Source organism: Diplotaxodon limnothrissa, unplaced genomic scaffold, assembly GCF_057381915.1.
Source record: "Diplotaxodon limnothrissa isolate DT_005_m unplaced genomic scaffold, D_limnothrissa_male_GT1.1 unmapped_scaffold_4, whole genome shotgun sequence".
Lineage (NCBI taxonomy): Eukaryota > Metazoa > Chordata > Actinopteri > Cichliformes > Cichlidae > Diplotaxodon > Diplotaxodon limnothrissa.
This window is the reverse complement of record NW_028188558.1, coordinates 37,501-57,239: the sequence shown is the minus strand read 5'-3', so window position 1 is coordinate 57,239 and position 19,739 is coordinate 37,501. Positions and strand designations below refer to the sequence as shown.

Here is a 19,739-nt window from a genome sequence, read left to right as displayed (position 1 = left end):
TTTAGCATCACACGGCACAGCTTCTGTATCACGTGGTATAAGGCTCCGCCCTTATCATTTGTTGAGCAGGAAGAGTGAGCGCTTGTTTTCATGCAGAGTACGTCCCGGATCAAAATGTGAAGTTTTACAAATCACCACTTCTTTAGTGAATATCATTTCAGTCTCAGACAACCTCGTTTCTCTTACAGAGGTTGAATGCACCTTCTGCGGATGGCGGTACCACACAGTGTGCGTGGACTTCCCCTGCACAGAAGGCAACTACAAATGCTGTGAATGCTAAATAAACAGAAACAAATGATCCCTGTTGTCTTTGCTTGATGATTGGTTTGAGTCTTGACAATCCACATTGCTGGCGTTGCATCTTTCAATGCCAACAATGGCAGGTATCAGTGCTCAAACCTTTTGTGTTTGTTTCCAACAAGTTGCCCACCTCGGGAAACAAAAATGTGTTCTTTTACTTGTCAGATGAACATATGAGACACTTTGACTCTTCAGTGCAGTGTGGAGCCTAACAAAGATCTGTTTTGTGTCCCAGCTGATCAGCAGGAGGAGGAGAGTCTGACGGAGCAGCAGAGGAACATTTTCAGCTACTTGGACTCAGCTCAGCCACTACAGAGGAAACAATGAGCTCAACACAGAAGGTGACAGACAGAGCAGGACCATATGACCAAAGATATTTATCACCATATACATTTGAACATTTGCCATAACGATGTAGCTGACGATAGAATTGACACCAGACAAAATACTTTACAGCTGCACAACTTTATTAAAAACCCATCAATGTATTTTCACTGAAACAAGCAGCTGTTGTTTATGTGCATTAAAGTTATATAAAAATGTAACAGTGCAAATGCAAATTCCTCGCTGACAGTTTAACCAAAAGGCGTTTCCAGTGGAAACTGGCCGACACATCCTGAGCATAACCATGTATAATATCCACTAAACTTCAGAAGAGGTTATACAGTCGTGGCCAAAAGGTTTGAGAATTGCATAAATATTGGAACCTGGAGAAGTTGCTGCTTAAGTTTTTATAATAGCATTTTGCCTGCACTCCAGAATGTTATGAGGAGTGATCAGATGAACTGCATCGTCCTTCTTTGCCATGAAAACGAACTTAATCCCCAAAAAGCCTTACCACTGCATTTCATTGCTGTCATCAAAGGACCTGCTGAGACCATTTCAGTGATCGTCTTCTTAACTCAGGTGAGAATGTTGGCGAGCACGAGGCTGGAGATCATCATGGCTGTATCCCGATTCAGGTTCTGCAGCTTTAAAGTCCTCAAGGGCCGCGTACTCAAAGACCGCTAAGGCCGAAGTGCGAGGCTCGTAGGCTCGTGAAATGGGACATCCATTGCCTAGCAACCATGATACTAACTGTAAAACATGATTGTTGGGCTTCATTTCTGTGCTGAACAGTCATTTAAGATTAGCTGTAAATAACAATTAGCTGATGTTGTTCATGAGACTAAAGTCATCTCACTGTGGTAATATACACTCAACAAAAATATAAGCGCAACACCTTTGTTACTGCTCCCATTCCCCATGGGATGGACGTAGAGACCTAAAATTCAGTCCAGATACACAATATAACCATCCCTCCCAAACAGTGGTCACAAATCAGTCCAAATGTGTGGTAGTGGGCACATCTGCTATATTGAGATAATCCATCCCACCTCACAGGTGTGCCACATCAGGATGCTGATCTGACATCATGAGTAGTGCACAGGTGTACCTCAGACTGCCCACAACAAAAGGCCACCCTGGAATGTGCAGTTTTTTGCGCTATTGGGGGTCTGGGGACCCAGAACCGGTCAGTATCTGGTGTGACCACCATTTGCCTCATGCAGTGCAACACATCGTCGCATGGAGTCTATCAGATTGTCAATTGTGGCCTGTGGAATGTTGGTCCACTCCACTTCAATGGCTGTGCGAGGTTGTTGGATATTCGTGGGAACTGGTACACGCTGTCGTATACGCCGGTCAAGCACATCCCGAACATGCTCAATGGGTGACATGTCCGGTGAGTATGCCGGCCATGCAAGAACTGGGACATTCTCAGCTGCCATCTGCCCTGAACAATGTGAACCATGATTCATCCGTGAAGCGCACACCTCTCCAACGTGCCAGACGCCATCGAATGTGAGCATTTGCCCACACAAGTCTGTTACGGCGACGAGCTGGAGTCAGGTCATATGTGATGTGCTGCCATATTCTCTGAAACGCCTGTGGAGACGGCTTATGGTTGAGAAATGAACATTCAATGCACGGGCGACAGATCTGGTTGACATTCCTGCTGTCAGCATGCCAATTGCACGCTCCCTCATTGCTTGGAATGTGCACCCAGACAGCTGCTGGAACAATTGGTTTGCACAACCAAGCTTGAATATTTATTTATATTTAGATTTCTTCATACATTCTTATATAGTTCTATATTGTGTATTTTGTTGTACAGTTATTTTATTTTCAACTTTAATTTATATATTTTATCTTATTCTTCCCAGTTAAATTTACCCTTCATTCTAATTTGTGTTGTACAGTTATTTCATTTTTAACCTTAATTTATATTTTATTCCTTCCTAGTTAAATTTACCCTTTTTAATTTTTCATATTTATTTCCTATCTTGTTCATAGCCTTTCCTTTTTTTGTTTTCTTTAGGTCACGAGTAGTTGTCCAAGCATTTCACTACATATCGTACTGTGTATGACTGTGTACATGACAAATAAAATTTGAATTTGAATTTGAACTGTGGGTCAAACACTGAAGTTGCAGTTACTTATATTTCCTGTCACCTTAAATCTTCACTCACAGACAAGTATCTGTGACAGTGTGTATACAGATGTATCAAATATAAGAGACAAATATTGTTTGTTTAATATGTTGGTACTAAATGTGGCTCAGTGCTTACATATATGTGTAAAAAGCAAATGTAGGAGCTGTGATAACTGTGTCTGATAGAATGAAGAGTAGACTGATATATGAAATATTCCTTTATTGGGTGAGAAAATCAGACCATGTCATAACTGCTTTAAGTCACACAGAATAGATATCAGAGCCTTAAACAGGCTGACGTCTGCTAAATGGGTCAAACTGGGCAGAAAGTCTACAAACATATAACATCCTTATAGAATATGATGTAACACTATAGATCAACTTAGCTCAGAATATATAAAGCATATAAACAGTTACAGCAATATGATGCAACAAACACAGCAGCTACTGATCCAAAATACTCAAAGCTTCATAGAACTGAAACCAACATTTATTTTTAGCTCCATCCTGCTGCTGATACAGACTTTAGGTTTCTGAACATTAAACTTGTTGCTGCCTTTCATAGTGTGTAACTTGAAGGCCCTGAGTACTTTCTCCCACACTGGAAACACTGGGATGATCACATTATTTGAACATTACCTAATGAGACTGATTCAGCACAGACAGTTATGTTAAACTTTCCTAGCAGTCCTTCACAAACAGGGAACAGTCTGTCTATTCTCTCCATCTGTCAGCTGCTGCTGGCTCTTCCTCCTCCTCTTCCTCACACACTGCTGAGTTTGTCCTGGTGGATCATCAGGGCTGCAAAGCCTCACAGATGATGTGCAGCAGTGGCTCCCTCAGTCTGTCCTCACTCTGGACACTTGCAGTCGTCACACATGGAAATCAAATGTGTGATAAGCTGCAGGATTCAAACACAAGTGTAACTTATAAACACATGTTCATACTTTTATTCCACAATCAGAGAGAAAGAAACAGAGAGAGAGTGCAGGACAGACAGACAGGTGACAGTCTCAGGTGTACACACTGCTACACAACAGCACCAGAGAAGCAGGATTTAGTGTTTGTGTTATTACGAGTGTAAACAAGAAGAGTTCCAGATGGTACAGTGGACACATGTGTGACTGCTGTGATTAAAGCATCTTTCTTTCAGCTTAACGAGTGAACCGTCAGCTCGTTCAAACACACGTTAAAGTGCGTTTGGCTCGACACCACCGAACAGAGGCAGCAATATAACATAGCTAACATTAACAGTGCAGTGAATCCTGCTTGTGCCGTGATGTTCAGGACTGCAAACCGAGCAGCATCACTGACTTTCAGCTTGTTGTGTTTGTGGATATATGACTGACTTTAATTATCCACAAAATCATCACATTCTCTGTCAGATTAAGGTCGACTATTGAACGGCGTATATTTTAAAGGCTTTAAAACCAAGTTAACGCTGAAAGTACAAACATCACTAATGTCACATAACTCTGCCGACAAGGCATAGCTATGGCTATGAAATGCTCTTTGTGTATCACTTCTTCATTATGAAAGATGTCATTAATGCACTAGTAATGTCTCATCTGGAGTATTGTTCAATCATTTGGTCAGCAGCTAATAAGACAGATCTTAACAGACTTCAGTTAGTCCAGAATAAGGCGTCCAGATTAGTGTGAAGATGTTCATACTATACTAATATTGATCAAATGCATAATAACCTTTCTTGGCTTCCTGTACAGGCTAAAATATTCTATGGCTTACTTGTAGTTCTAAAGAAAGCAATTCTGTTAAACACACCACATTTATTCTGCTCAGCTGCAGTATCCAGATGAAATACATCATCATATTACACAGTTTTCAACAAGCTGCAATTTAGTAAATGCTCGAGTTAAAAGTAACGTTTTGTAAAACTGTTACATTTAGAGCAACTTTTAAGTGGAATAAGTTGCCTTAAAAAATTAGAGAATTATTCAAAACTTCAATGAACACTTAAAAGCCGATTTACAGAGTTTTTAGTTGTTGTAAATATTGTAAGACATGATTTGTTTTTGAAATTTGTGTAATGTGCCTCAATGTTATTGATATTATTATTATTATTATTGATTGCTTATATTTGAACAATTGTGAAACCTCACTGTGGATGTAAGAGTGAAATTATGTGGATATCTTGAATCCACTTTATTGTGTAATATTTTATGTGAGTATTTGACGGAAGACGAGCAACATCTGTTGTGGAAGCTAACGGGGTTCCTTTAGAACAAACAAACATAGGATTTATTATCACTGAATAATTCTGTATAAATCTATACAAATTATAGAAATATGTAATAGGAAACAATAAAATTATCTAAATTATAAAAGTGTGTGTGTGTGTGTGTGTGTGTGTGTGTGTGTTTAGTGTTTGAACAGTCATGAATTATCTTTAACAGCAGGTTGGATGTAATGTGTTAGAACTACCAGCAGGTGGGGATAAGAGACCTTTAAGGTGTTTGGTGCCACGCTCCACCTTCAGGTTTAAAACTAGTGTTAATGGAGTTTGAAGGTTGAGTTTGTTCCACGACTGCATTTCACTCACTGCCTCTGTTTGTATCTCTGTCACTGCAGGACCAACATGGAGCCAGAAGTCAGCGCTCTCAGGAGGCCGACAAACCTCACAGAAGAAAGGGAGAGAAAAAACACACCTGTGACGAGTGTGGGAAGGGTTTTACTGTGAGGGCTAAACTAAAACAGCATCAGGTCATCCACACTGGAGAGAGACCGTTCAGCTGTGACTTGTGTGGAAAGTCTTTTTCCTTGAAGGGTTACCTAAAAAAACACCAACTCATCCACAGTGGAGTTAAAGCGTACAGCTGTGATCAGTGTGGCAGAGCTTTTACTCAAAGTAGCAGCTTACAGAAGCATCTAGTTACCCACTCTGGAATTAAGCCATACAGCTGTGACATCTGTGGAAAAACTTTCAGCCGGAGAGGGAACCGAAATATACACCTACGCATTCACACCAGACATGATGTGTACTGCTGTGAACAGTGTGGCAAAGAGTTTACAACAGACGCACAGTTACAACAACACATGTTTACCCACACTGAGGAGAGACCTTATCAATGTGACCTGTGTGAGAAGACTTTTAAATCTCCACATCACCTGAGACAACACCAACAGATCCACACCAGAAAGAGACTCTACAAGTGCAGCTACTGTGAGGTATGTATTTATATTGTTATCTTGTCATTTTAGCCTGACTGTTTGGAACAACTCTGCTCATTAAACTGTGTTAGCATGTTAGCAATTCTACTGCATGGAAAAGCAGCTCTGAGTGATTATTCAGATTTTCATGTCAGTTATGATTTTAGTATTACTGTAGTATTATGGTGGTAGTATTGTAGTTATTGCAGCCCAGTAAACTGAGTGTGTTAACTGAAACAGTCAAATGTAGTTGGACGTCTGCAGAGATGCTCTTTATTTCAGGCGACGTTCAGGATACAAATGTTGAAGGACTGACTTACACTGTCTTTGTGTCTTTGTTTAGAAGCAGAGCGACACAGATGGATCCAGTTCTCAACCCTGTCATCACTGTGGTGGTGGGAAAGACTTTCATTGTGACCTCTGTGGAAAAACTTTCAGTCGGCAAAAGACCCTAAAAGTACATCAACGTAGACACACTGGAGACAAACTGAAATACTGCAAAGAATGTGGGAGAAGCTTCACCACATCACATCGCTTAAAACGACATGAACTGATTCACAGTGGGGTTAAAAAGCACCTCTGTGATCAGTGTGGGTCATCCTTCACCACTGCAAGTCAGCTTAAATCACACAAAGGAGTCCACACAGGAGAGAAACCACACAAGTGCAGACACTGTGAGAGAAGCTTCTCACATTCAGGTAATCGTAACATTCATGAACGTGGACACATGGAAGGAAACTACAGCTGTGACCAGTGTGACAAGAGCTTCAGGAATCTCAGTTCATACTCTGCACACAAACGATCCCACGTTACTAATAAACTGTTTCACTGTTACCAATGTGCCCAAACATTCACCTCATTGTCTGCTCTGTGCAAACATCAGCGCGATCACTCAGGGCTGAAATCACTCCCATCACTGGATCACAGTGAATCTGAAGACACAGAAAGATCCTCTGGTTTCTGTGTCAGACTCAAAAAGCTTGAGATCAGGCTCCACAGAGTTCAGATAGAATCATTTAAACTTGTGTTGAACTGAACTGGTTGCTGGGCTGAACTTCTACATAATACAGATCTACATGGGATCTTCTTTTCTGTTGTTTTACTGAGTCAGTTTTGTCCTTTTTTCTCTGTCCTGGTTTTGCTCGTCTGTAAATGATTGAAACTCAGTCAAATAGTTCATTGTTCTCCAGCAAAACGTTTTTTGGAAACTCATGTTTAACCTTTAAAACTCTGACATGTTTTAGCACACAAGGCTTCATCGGGGAGTTCACTCATGATTGGACCATGAGAACAAAGGTTTGTAGTTCTTTCAAAGAGAGTCTTGGAGATGTTTGATGTTTCTGTTTTTCTGAAACCACCTGAAAGAAAAACTATTTTTCTTGCTTTATGTAGTGTGGAAGTTTTTAATGTTTCTTCATCTGTGATGTTCTTGAATGTGTTCACGTGAAGATGGTACAAATAAACTGTCCTTTCAGCTTTAGCTCCTAATTTATTCATTATTTATGGATGTAGCACAGCAGCCGTCTCTTGATTAACACATGGAGGGCTCGGGATCTGATGGTGTCGTCTCCCTAATTTGCCCACTCAGTAAATCTCACTCATGGCCAAGAAATTGAAATAAACCTTGTTTCCCTGCTGGATAGTGATCCACTGTAACTCTGCTCCTCCTTCCTGTTCAGGATTTCTGTGGCTGAAGTAAAATTCCCTCCATCCATCACTTATCCCAGCTAACCCAAAGTGAAATAAAGTTTTGCTGGTCTTAAAAAAGCATTACAATAATGGGCATTACCAATGCAAACTGAATGATACAGAAGATGAAAGAAGAGACTTTGATCAGTTAATAAAGCTCATGATCTGGATTCATTGTGGCTGCTACACAGATACTTCTGGGTCACTTCTCTCAGTTAGGAACCTTCCTCACCAAACTGACTGTTGGACCACACCCCTGGTTTCATGAGAAATTGTTTCAGCCATGATTTCTCTTCCTGTATTTCAGAGTAAAGACTGAAGTGACAAATGGAAGCATGTTTAAAAAACACAATGTGAGAGAGACGTTGAGGTCCTTAGAAGTTACCCTGGGTTTTTCTGTCACCCTGCTAGATGTTACACACCTTGTTATTGGACTGATTTCTACTGCTGGACTACTCCTGCGGAGAGTATCAATACTCTTACTAATTAGCTCCCTTTCACAGCTTTGGGGATATTTATTTTTGTGTTTGCAGCGCTGTGAGCCAGAACAGCGAGAGAAAAATCTGCAACAGCGACGAGCCGAATGCTTACGTGAATCGCAGCAGCTGCACATGTGCTACGCTGAATTAGAGGATATCTTTGCTCTGGATTTCTATTTCTACTTTTTCATTTCTATATGATTCTTCTTGCATCTAAACAAAGATGATTCAATTTGCTAAATGTTGATGGCTCTTCGTGCTCAGGTGTAAATGAGACGTAATATTTGCTCTTGGTTTGGTTCTCCTGTACAGAACCTTGCAGTACAACAGAAACCTAAAAACATTATTTGTAGTTGTTATTCTTAGTTGTTCTGCTGCCTAAATACCACAGGGTCTGATTATGAAGTTATTGAGCTGCACATACGTTACGACCTGCTTAAGTTCGAGGTCACAGCGTCTGTAGAGCAGCTGGAACATAATGAAGTCTACAAGGTTAAAGTTTTCTCTTCAGTTATTGTTCTTTCTGCTGCTTGGTTTGATGGATCTGAGAGCTTTTGTTTTTATTATTGTTATTATAATTATCATTAATATTTTACTCTCTAGAAGCTTTAAAATAGTGTTTGTGTTTGAAAAAATTGATTTAAGAATTGAACAGAAACATCTGTCCTTCTGAAAATCGCCCAAAGGCACGGAGACAAAGTCAAAGGATGCAACCTGTAACTTTCTCTTCCTTCATGTCAGGACCATCATCCATGATTTATATAAAATGCATATAGCAACAGTAGCACTTTAGTTTGGACTTTATGATTTCTGTAACTGGAAAATATTATTTTGTTTAAAGACAGAAGTGACCGCATAGTTGCAACATCAAAGGGAAATATTAATTAATTAGCATCAAGTATATTTGTTGCTTAAGCGTTTGCACTATAACTTAAGTAGGATTATAACTTTTAAAGAAGGAAAGATTTCAGATATTTAGTTCACTGTTTCAGTTATTTTATATGAAATTAAAACATTTACGTTGGTCAAATATGATGCTCTAAATCAAATAAAAGTTTGAAAATAAATGATGTATTTTTAAATGCTGCAACAAATGTTCACAAAAAGTAACTATAATTAAAACCAGTTAAACAAAATCAAATGTTTGAATCATGCTTAACCAAATGCCAGGCTGGAGAGCTGAACCTAAAGTATACGTAGAAAGATTTCAACATCTGAGCAGTTTTTAATGTTTTTATCACATATAAATGTCACAGCAGTGGGTCCTGGCCCAATGCTTTGTGTTTTTGCTTTTCTTTGACTCTTGTTTTTCTTGGTTTTTGTTCTTCTTATTTATCAGGCTCTCAGTAATCTTAGTTCTCCCTCCCTCAGTGTTCATTTCAGCCTGTGTTTAGTTTCTGTTCCCGTGTCCCACGTTTCATCGTTTCATGTCGAGTCAGCCCTGTCTCTCTGTTTCCTGTGTCTCCCCAGTCAGCCCCGCCTCCCTCGGGCACTCATGTGTGATACAGAGTAATAAACCTGACTACATTTACTACACTCTCTTTATTACCTGTTACTTTAAAATTCATACACTAATTATGTCTGCCCATCTCTCTAATGTGAAGGTCAAAGGTCAACATCCCAGTGACATAAGAATAATCCCAAAGGGGCAAAGGCAGCGGTTAATTTAGCACATTTAGCATTAAGGGTACAGCAAGGATATACTTTTACTTATTGTGGCAGGGGTGTGGTCTCTGGCCTGCTGCAGTGGAGGCTGGTGGCGGGACGTTGGACGGCACAGGTGAGGGTGATGGAGCTCATGACTTTCCCCTTTATAGTGACGGAGGAGACTGGCGTGGGGGAAGCGTGTAGTGGAGGAAGCCGAGGAGAGAGCTGGTTTCTGGCTACAAAGACGGCGTCAAACCAGAAAAGATTGCTCGTGGTCAAATAATGTGTCAATCACCTGTGAATCAAACTGTGTGTGGCTCAGTTCATGTCACAGTGTTGTTTAGTATATCTTCACTTGTCTCACTCTCCTTCTGTTCTGTCCATCAGGACGATCCTCAGCGCTTACACAGATCCTCCATCGATGTTTTGCATCCAATCAGTGATCAGTTCTACAAGGAGGCCTGGATGTTCACCAGCGCTCGCTACACCTCCATCTACCAGAAGGTGAGTGTACTCCTTTGTACTCAGATTAACATTTTACTTCTTAAAATACATTTTCATATATGAGCTTTCTATTATTTCATGGCCATTTAATCAATATTAAAATTACAAGCATATCAACAAAGGTGAAGCTGGTTTTTTCCACTTGCTGTCACACAGTCATGGAGGAATACAATAAATACATAATCAGTCATAGATCCTGAACAATGACATTAAAACAAAGTCTGTGGCTCTAAAAACTAAACAGTATAAAGACATGCTCCAAGCTGCTGTTTCTCTCCTACTCCTCTAGGTTTTCCACTGTCGGCCATCCAGCGATGCTGGAGGGCTACCTGGCCAATGCTGGCCTACACAAAGAGGTCCCGGCTCGGAGGAGCTGAAGAAGATCCTTGCCTTCCTCGTCAGTTTCCTCTTCAGTTCCTATCCCAACAAAACCTTCTTGCACCTATTAGCTCCAAAGAGGCTATGGTGCCCGTGGAGGTCTGGACCTGAGGCCTGTGCTCATCACGTGGATAGAAAACACTCTGACACCATTCTGGAGGTCTGATGGGACTCTGACCAAAACACAGATGAAATAAAACTTGTGGCTGGAGCTTTTAAAATTACTTTTTCACCTCATAGATTAATGCTCATGATTGCATGTTAGCAAGACAGCATCTCCCCAAGGTGAAACTCTCAGGAGACATTTACTCTTAAACTGTAATCTGGTTGAGACTACTTGAGGAGATCTTAGTAGCGAGTATGTGGATTTAGTCTCTTCACCAACAGCAGACAGACCCATGCCAAGAAAGCAGACATGTTCTCAAAGAAAGCCGAGAGCAGAGATTGGAAAAAGCTAAAAAGCTGCAGCTTCAGACGACTATCTGCCTGTAAGGCTGAAAAAGTCCAGTTACGCTCTATTTTGGAAAAGCTCCCAGTTTTGGTGACCTGGACTTTTATTTCCCCTCTTCTGCTACAGATGTTGACTGTGACCTCAGAGGCCAACTGGACCACACAGCTGCAGCAGGAGTGAGGGAGAGGAGTCTTCATCCAGCTTCAAAGAAAACATCCAGGTAAAGTGACGTGGATCAGCGGATAAAGCCGTCTCCACTTTCAAAGGAGATCCTCTGAGAGAGAGACTCTCTGAGCCGTTTTAGCCTCAAATTATAGGACTTTATAGTACAGCAACACTTTTAAAGGACAAAAATAAGATAAACTGTGACTGTAATACAAACAAAGTATTGCATGTGTTTTTAAAAGTGTTCCTCCGATGGGCAGGATATCACTATTAGACTGTCCCACCAGCCAACTTCAACAAGAGACCACAGCAGCATTCAGTGATCAGCACAGATGTTCCTCTAACACTCAGCATCTGATCCCTGTTGGTCTGTGTGCTTCTGCTTTTGCTCAGTTAGAAACCCTGCAGCAACCCGACCCAAAACTGTGTCTTCTTGTTGGCCTCAACGTTGAAGTGTCAAACGTCCAACATCTGGAAAGGAAACCACGCCAGTGTACTGTGATGTTTCACCAACATGTGGCAGACGCTGGTCCTGCCTTTCATGCTGACATCAGCAGAGAGCCCCGCCTACCTCAAAGCCTCCCCTGTCATGTATTGATCAGGATGATTATGAAGATGAGCGAGTGCAAATAAGACTGTAAAAGTCCACGAGCAGAATGTTTGGATGCTTTCTAATGATTCATGAATATCATGAGAGTGTTTGTGTGTTTTGTCTTTTCTTTGCTGACGTTTGTTACTAACAAAGACAATTTACGCTCTGTGTGTGTTTTCATCCTTACCAGCTGCACTCTAACTGCAATGAAGGAAACAAACTGTAGAAATGGTCGACTCAGTGACTTCATAAAATATTGAAGTGGTTCAGGTAGAGCCAGTTTTTAAATGACCATGAACACTGAGCGTATTGTATCTGTACAGCATGTTTTTCTATTAGACAGATTTGTAACAGAGGCCTTGCTCTCAGTAAGTTTGAAATCCTTTTCTGATTTCTTTTGTAATCTCTGATCTTTGTGTATCCTGCTCAGTTTGCATGCTGCCTGTAGGAGTTTCTGTCTTTGTATTTGAAGAGAATTCATTGAATATACTCAGCTGCTTCCCTTTGGTGCCTCACACATCACTGAAGTTTTTCAGTGTCCAGTTATTTGTTTTTAATAGCTGTTTGAATTCTCTGTATGTTTGACCCTGTAGACTGTTTAATGGACTGCTCGTCTTCCTGTTTGTAACCACTGCCTGTTTAGGACTAAAGATTTGGATTTTTGACTTTAACACAGCCTCTGCGTGTCGTCCCTTTGTGTCCTCGTCCTCTGTGAATGTGTCACAGATGTTTCCATGATAATAACACAGCTTTCCCACAGTGGCTTGCAGCAGCATTTATTCACAGCACATTTGAGAAAGGTTCAGATTAACTCGATGAGTTTATATTCAGAATGATTCTGACAGTGGGCCACTGTGAATTGTGATCTTTCATCAGGTCAATGTTTAAGTTCAGTGTTTCAAAGCAGGAGCTATGAACAGTCATCATGTTGGCATTATTGATTGCAGTTATGTTGATTGCAGTTATTTACATCAGACTTCTTCTCTGAGATAAGAGCACCATTTGTGGGAAAGATGACAGTATTTCCAGGCTGGATGCTGTTTGCAGGGAGAACTGAATGAAAGTCTCCTGCACCTCAGCGCTGAGGTCCACACCTGTGAACACAGATGAGGTCAATCTGCTGCAGCACGTAGAGCTTTACTGATCAGCAGGTTCAAAGGATTCAGCAGAGTGTAGAGTCAGAGCTAAATGCCACATCACCATAGAGTTTGTTAACAACAGCTTTCTTTGCCCTTTGTCTCGATGGACTGAATCAGGGATACTCGTCATACTTCACCTCAACCACGTCACTGAGAGACCCCAGCCTGACACAGCAGCAGAGATGATGAAAGCAGAAACAGCAAACAGATGCTTCAGTTGTGTTTCTCTCTGTGTGTGCGCTCACGCCCACTTGTGTGTGTGAACTTTCCACGTACCTCAGCTTGTTTCTCCAACATGAGCCATCAGGGCTGAAAAACATCACTAACACATGAATTCTTTCTCTTTTTGTTATCACCTGTGATCATGTGTCTTATGTTTCTGTCATTCACCAGTTCTTGTATAGTTACGTGTAACTAGACTTCTGTGGGACGTAAATGATTGTTTTGTATGCAGATCTGTACAAAGGATGGAAACACTTGATTACAAAGGAGATCTCAGCTGTGTTGTTGTGGATGGACTTCAACGTATTTGTTAAAAAAGAGAATAAAGCAAAGTGTTTTAGCTGTTTGGGAGTTTTTGTTTGATTCGATTCAGTTTTATTTCTATGGAGTCAAATAATAAGAAAGGCTCTAGAACAGCCCTGAGTTTGTCCAGGTGACACTCCTCTGAAGAACAAAGACAAAGAGGAAGAAGGGGATTCGTTTTCAAGTCTTGTTTCTTTCAAAATAAAAGCTGAAATGTTTTGGAAGCATGATAATATTTCAGCCAGGATGCCGTCTCCAAGGAGACCTGCACCTCAGCGCTGAGCTCCACATCACGCCCTGTGAAAGCACAGATATAAATCTGCTGCAGGGAGAAGAACTTTACCCAACACAAGTGTAGAAGTAGACATTTGACTTTACCTACAACCTGTTAACAACAAAGCTTTCATTGCCTCTGCTGTTGATGTCATGTAGGACTAATCATACTTCACATCAGCCATGCACACGTCAGAGGATCTCCAGGCTTTCAGTAATAAAGCCAAGCAGATGATGTGAACATAGCAATAGTAAAACATGCATCATAATCAGCTGTATGTGTCGACTATGTGGCACCTCAGTCTTGTTGGCATGAAGAAAAGTTGTGTAACATGTAGCATAAGGGCTGCAAAGACATCATGTAGACAGCAGTCGTCTGTTAGTCGTAACGTATCTCCTGTTAAAGAGTTAAATGTGCGTTCTCCATCTCTGTCCTCTCACAGCTCGCCGTACACCAACTCCAGCTGTGGTAACCATGGCTGTGCCCATCAACACGCTGAAGCTGAGACGCCACCCGTCACTATGGCGACTCCAATAGGGTTACCTGTCAGCTGTGGACGCATGAAAGGAAAACAGCAGAAACACAGACATGTTTACTGGAACATTTCCTATTGACAGCTTCATGGAAAAGTGGGTTTAAACACTTTTCTATGTTTTATTTTGTTTATTTATGGATTTATTGTGAAAGGAATTTCAAAGTTTTAATTTGACCTTTCCCCTGTTTTTCATACAGACTGGAGACGAATGGATGGTGCTTTCTTTGTTTGTCTAAAGATAATGAATAAAACTCTACACACATCTTAAACCACCAATGGAAAGTATATAAGACACAAACTGAGCTTATATGATACTAAGGACCCTGGAGGTCAGTCCACCTTTATAATTCAGCACAGCCTGGAGTCTCTTAGTCAAGCTTGTTTGTGTTTTCTGTGAGGAAGTTTTCAGCAGCAGCTCTTTTCTTGGATGTTGGTTCCCTTTGTTTCCATCCTCTGTTAAGATGTTTCAGTAATGTTGAGGTCTGGGGAGGCCAATCCATGGCTGACGTCCTGTGATGCTGCATTAGCAGTTTGTTCATAGTGAAAAATGAAGCCACTGCCAATCAGACATTTGCACAGTGGATCAACTTCTGATGGTACTGTCCTGAATTCCACACCTATAATATGTTTGCACATCCTGATGAATATGTGCAGCTGATTTTCAGTCCAGTTCCTGTGTGACAGACGCCAGTCTTTCTGCCTGTGTCCTTCCTTAACAATAGAGCCATCCTTCCACTGAGACTGTTTCTGATGAGGCTTCACTGAGCAGTAGATGGATCCCTCAGCTCATCTAATCGTCCTATTTCTAACACATGACTGTCAGAAACTGTTAATCTGCTGCAGCTCTTTAACTCCTCCACTTCTTTTTTTGTAATCTCTTAGTTTCCTCATCTTTTAAGGTGGCACTGCACACCAGATCCAAAGTCAACATGCTGTTATATAATGGAGTTGAACCTGTAATGGAGTTTGATTTAAACCAATCAGCAATTAAGTGAATGATGATGAGCAAAGATGGTGGAGGTGGTGGATGAAGACCCGGACAGCTGTGGTTGGCTCCTCGTATAGAGCAGAGTGAGGTTGTGTTTGCACATTATTATAAAACCATGTTCACCATATATTTTAGCTGCAGACAATAACATGATTTCTTTGCTGTGGTGATTTTATTCCACTTTGGTAAAATGGGAAACCATCATTTCTTGCTGTAATTCACACATTATTCCAAGAGCCTCAACACAAGCCTTGTAGTCCGACCATATATAGACAAATCAATAGTTGTGTTTGTAACAGCTCATGAACATGAATCGTTCCACATTACTTTAAAATCATTGTAAACTAAACTGGAATAAATGAGTGTTTATATATAGTTTTGTCTCAGCTGTTCATACACAGTGTTTCAGTTCTTATCAGAGTCCCACCGTCTCACTGTGGTGAACCTTTAGCTCTGTTGTAAGCGTGTTGTTAGACCAGGTTTCCCTCATTTAAAAATAATCTCTCATTAGAAATGGACATGATGTCTAAGACATAGAAATGCTTATTATGGGTTCACTTGATGTCACTGAAAAGATGCACATGGGTAACGTGCAGGCCATCCAGCTCCGAGGTTTATCTCCTCACCTCGAGTCTGCGACACTCTCTCCGTGTCCTCTCAGATAAGGGCGCGCACATTTCTGCACGATCTTCTAAATTACAAAGAGCGATTCACAAAACAGAAGCTCACAAAACACTCATCACAAACCAAAAATGGCTCCACTGAGCGTCAAACTGTCACCAGAATTTACTGATAATCTAAAGACTCACAGAACTCATTTTGTCTCATTGTGTCTTAGTTTGAGACATAAGTGCATGATCATAATACTGTGTAGTTAGATGAGACAGAGCTGATGCTTGCTCTTAATTATCCTCTTCATGTTTCCCCAGCCTCAGCAGTGGAAGCTACCATGGATAGAAAGACTATGACTCATCTTAAATCTCAAATCTTTGTCTCCAAAGAGCTGCTGATGTGTCCGATATGATCCACAAGCTTAAACTAGGATTATAAGTGTGTGCAGTGATGTGTGTGAAACCTCTGAGGACTCACACGTGTGTGCTTCAGCCCACACACACATATGAAGCACTGCGACCTCACACAGAAGTGTTTTACACATCCAGCCTGAATCCTGATCATTTCTACAGTTTATTAAGTTCAGCTTCACCTGAACATCAGTGATGAAGCTGCTCTGACTCCATCACAGCTCACAGCTGTTGGAATGAGTCAAACAATGAAGAAGGTTCAGAAACAGCTGATGATTTTACAGAAACATGATGCAAACATGAAAATGGACACATGATTTTTTATTAACAGACACTGTTTATGTTTCACTGTGCATGACGTCATCAACACTGACACCAGGGGGCGCTCATCACCAGCCTGAGGAAGTGTGATAATGGGGGGAGACGCAGTGTTGTGTGTACTGCAGTCGGACAGAAGGAAAAACTTCCTCCTGAAAACATTTTCATCCTTCCCAAAAGTGTTTGAGTCAAATGTTACAAATATATAAATACAATAAAACACAGGGTCTTACATAAAATTAGTGATGCAGTTGTGCACTGAGCACCTTTCCAATGTTCCTTCCTCAGATGAGTCCAGCTGCTGAACACATTAACATCTGTATGTAAATGTAGCCGAGAACCAACCTGAGCACTGCTGGGAAAATACAAAGGCAACCATCAAAGTGCTGTATTATCTTATTTATGTTGAATGTTGACTTAGATCCACACCACGATTTATGAAACTATAGAACTAAAATAACAACAATCGTCTGCTTCTTTAAAATTTCTTTCATTACATCAAACCAGTGAAAACTGAAAAAAACAAAGAGCTGTTAGCATGTTTAGACCAACTTTGAGACAGAGACTGTAAAGTTCTGCACTTTAAATCCTGCCTGTGTTCCTGCAAATGATTCACACTGAAAGTATCTTAGTTTAGTATTGAGTGAGCCACAAAGCAGCCTGATAGCTTTAAAACAGTAAAAGTAAATGAAATTGACAGTTTCAGTGTAGCTGGATCTATTATTGGGGGGTCATGGCCCCCGTAACCCCGCCTGGTCCTGAGGTCAAATCCACCATCTTTGTTTCAGTGCTTCATGTTCTCCCGTGTTTGTGTGCGTCCTCTCCGGTACTCCGGCTTCCTCCCACAGTCCAAACACATGCAGTTAGTGGGGTCAGGTTAGCTGTGAGTGGTTGTGTCTCTGTGTTATTCCACCTTAATAAATGACTTCCTGTTAGCATGAAGTGCTTCTGTAGGACTGATGTCATTTTCATGGTTGGATCATTTAAATGAAGCTGGACTCAGATGCAGTAAATAAGCTGATTGATCATTAATGAATAAAGCTGGTCAAACTGCATCACGTGGACACATGTGATTGTGCGTTGTAGTATTGATCCCAATGCTGGTATCAGTCCTGGATCAATAACACTGGATGGATGCGTTCAGCATGGAGCCCTGAGCTGTGTTACAGACAAACATGGAAACTGACAGGTCTGTGTCATTCACAGTCTGTAACACTTCTAAACAACAGAGGCTGACCCAAGTGCCTCAGAGCCAGGCACGCTCACATCACAGCTCTCTAAATAAGCCAGTTTCAAAATAAGAGCTGAAAGCTGTGTTTGCTTGTGTTAGCTTATTATTGTGGAGACTAACATTCAGTGATCATGTGTTCAGACTCATAATGATTACTCTCAGAAATCCTGATCTTTGTATTTACTGTGTGTTGGATCAATAACTGAGATTCATGGTATCACACAGCTGTGCTGCTGCTGATGTCAGCACATCTGGAACAATACGAGGTATCTGCTAGCAGACTGAGCAGGACGTGAGACCTGTGGACTGTTTAAAGCTGTCCCTCCACAGCTCACTCAGACCTGATCCACACCTCAGTGATATTCTCTGACTTCCTCAGTAGAGACAGAAACCATTCAGATCTGGGACCATCAGCTGACTGATGATGTCACACAGACTGTGTTTTTCAGGAACAGTGATTCTGATGTGAGCCTGCTAGCTGACAGCAGACCTGATGAAAGCACATGTTCACATCTGTGAGGACAGACTGGACTCTTTGACTGCACCTTGGTTCTCCTCAGAGGTCTGTACAGGAGCATGTCCACCCCCACTGAAGATCTCAGTCACTGTGAAACATAGAAAGCTGCTTGTGTGGCCTCTGCCTCACATGTAGATACAGCTACAGGTTTCTCTGTCAGTCAGACTGAAACAGTGTCCTGATGCTGCATCATTCAGCTCTGTGCCCCAGTCAGCATCACTGGGAGCTACCAGTGTTTCTGCCCTTTTCCTGTAACACTACACTCAGCACAGGCTCAGCTGGTATCCAGTGTTGGACTTTGGCTTCAGCTGCTGTGATAGATCCTCTAACATAGATCAGCTCTGCTACATGTTGTTAGATAAGTGCAGCTGCTGTCATGTCCTGATGTTTCTCTGGCTCAGCAGCTTCTCCATCAGAGGTTCACATGGAGCTGATCCAGTATCTCCAGTAACTGTGTTCTGTGCCTCACTGGTTCATCCTTCTGTCTGTGTGACGTCAGTCAGATGTTGAAGTTAAACTCTGTAATCTTCACTGTGTCACAGAGTTCAGTGAGTCCCGTTATTCACAGTATCAATCAGATCATCAGAGAACAGCTGATCAGCAATCAGTGGTGCCAACAGCGCCTCCTGTGGTGAGAGGATGCAATAATGCAATGTAGCATTTTTCCACTCAACACTTGCAGTCATGGAAACTGTCTGTTGGATCTGTGTGACGTTGCTTTCTTGGTTAGAGTTCCTCACAAATGTCCAGATGATTCTTCTAATGAGGCGTCGACCATGTTTGCAGCTCTTTGGAAGAAAACGTCGCCCTTTGCCATCCTTACTTTTCTTTGACTTCTTCAAATGCAGCTGAACTCCAGCTGGTATTTTCTTGGACTTTGCAGCTGTTTCTGGTCATCAGTTCATTCCTGCAAACCTCTGAAGCTGAACAACAATGATGCTGCATTGCTGGCTGATCCCAAAAGGTTGATTCTGTTCATCTGGACGTTTTCAGAAACGTTTGCTCACTGATCAGGTGACTTCTTCAGTCTCAGCTGACTGCAGCTTTACAAGCTTACAAACAGCACATTTGCACAATGACTGAAAGCAGCAGCACCTGATATATATGATACTAATATAATACATATACATATATAATCCATACTAATGATGAAGGAACTGAGCTCACAGTCCATTGTTCATTCAGTGAACTACTCAGTTTATTTTGGGCCTCAGAAATGCTCACTCTGTTTGTACATCACTGTCAGCAATAGACTCATTCTGCTGTGTGGACAGGAACACATGTGACATCACTTCCTGTTTGTTTGTGACTGAAGAAGTTTACAAGGAATCATTTAGAAGAGTT

At 41.3% G+C, this 19,739-nt stretch overlaps 2 protein-coding genes across 2 annotated transcripts in view; one reads left to right on the top strand and one right to left on the bottom strand.

The window, feature by feature from the left end:
• LOC146606839 (protein NLRC3-like) overlaps positions 1-19,739 on the bottom strand; it is a 154,224-nt gene that overhangs the window by 114,654 nt on the left and 19,831 nt on the right. The gene's annotated exons all lie outside the window — the stretch shown is intronic.
• On the top strand, positions 624-11,327 carry LOC146606841 (phospholipase D1-like). The gene is made up of 4 exons (XM_085349249.1): positions 624-641; positions 10,144-10,260; positions 10,550-10,798; positions 11,216-11,327. The coding sequence occupies exons 1-4, from the start codon at positions 624-626 to the stop codon at positions 11,267-11,269; spliced, it is 438 nt and encodes a 145-aa protein (XP_085205375.1). The 3' UTR covers positions 11,270-11,327.

Bases quoted from the DNA above. Each gene is read 5' to 3' on its own strand.
- LOC146606841 (XM_085349249.1), top strand. The intron at 10,261-10,549 runs GTGAGTGTACTC...CTACTCCTCTAG, and splicing joins ACACCTCCATCTACCAGAAG to GTTTTCCACTGTCGGCCATC. The intron at 10,799-11,215 runs GTCTGATGGGAC...CTTCTGCTACAG, and splicing joins ACTCTGACACCATTCTGGAG to ATGTTGACTGTGACCTCAGA.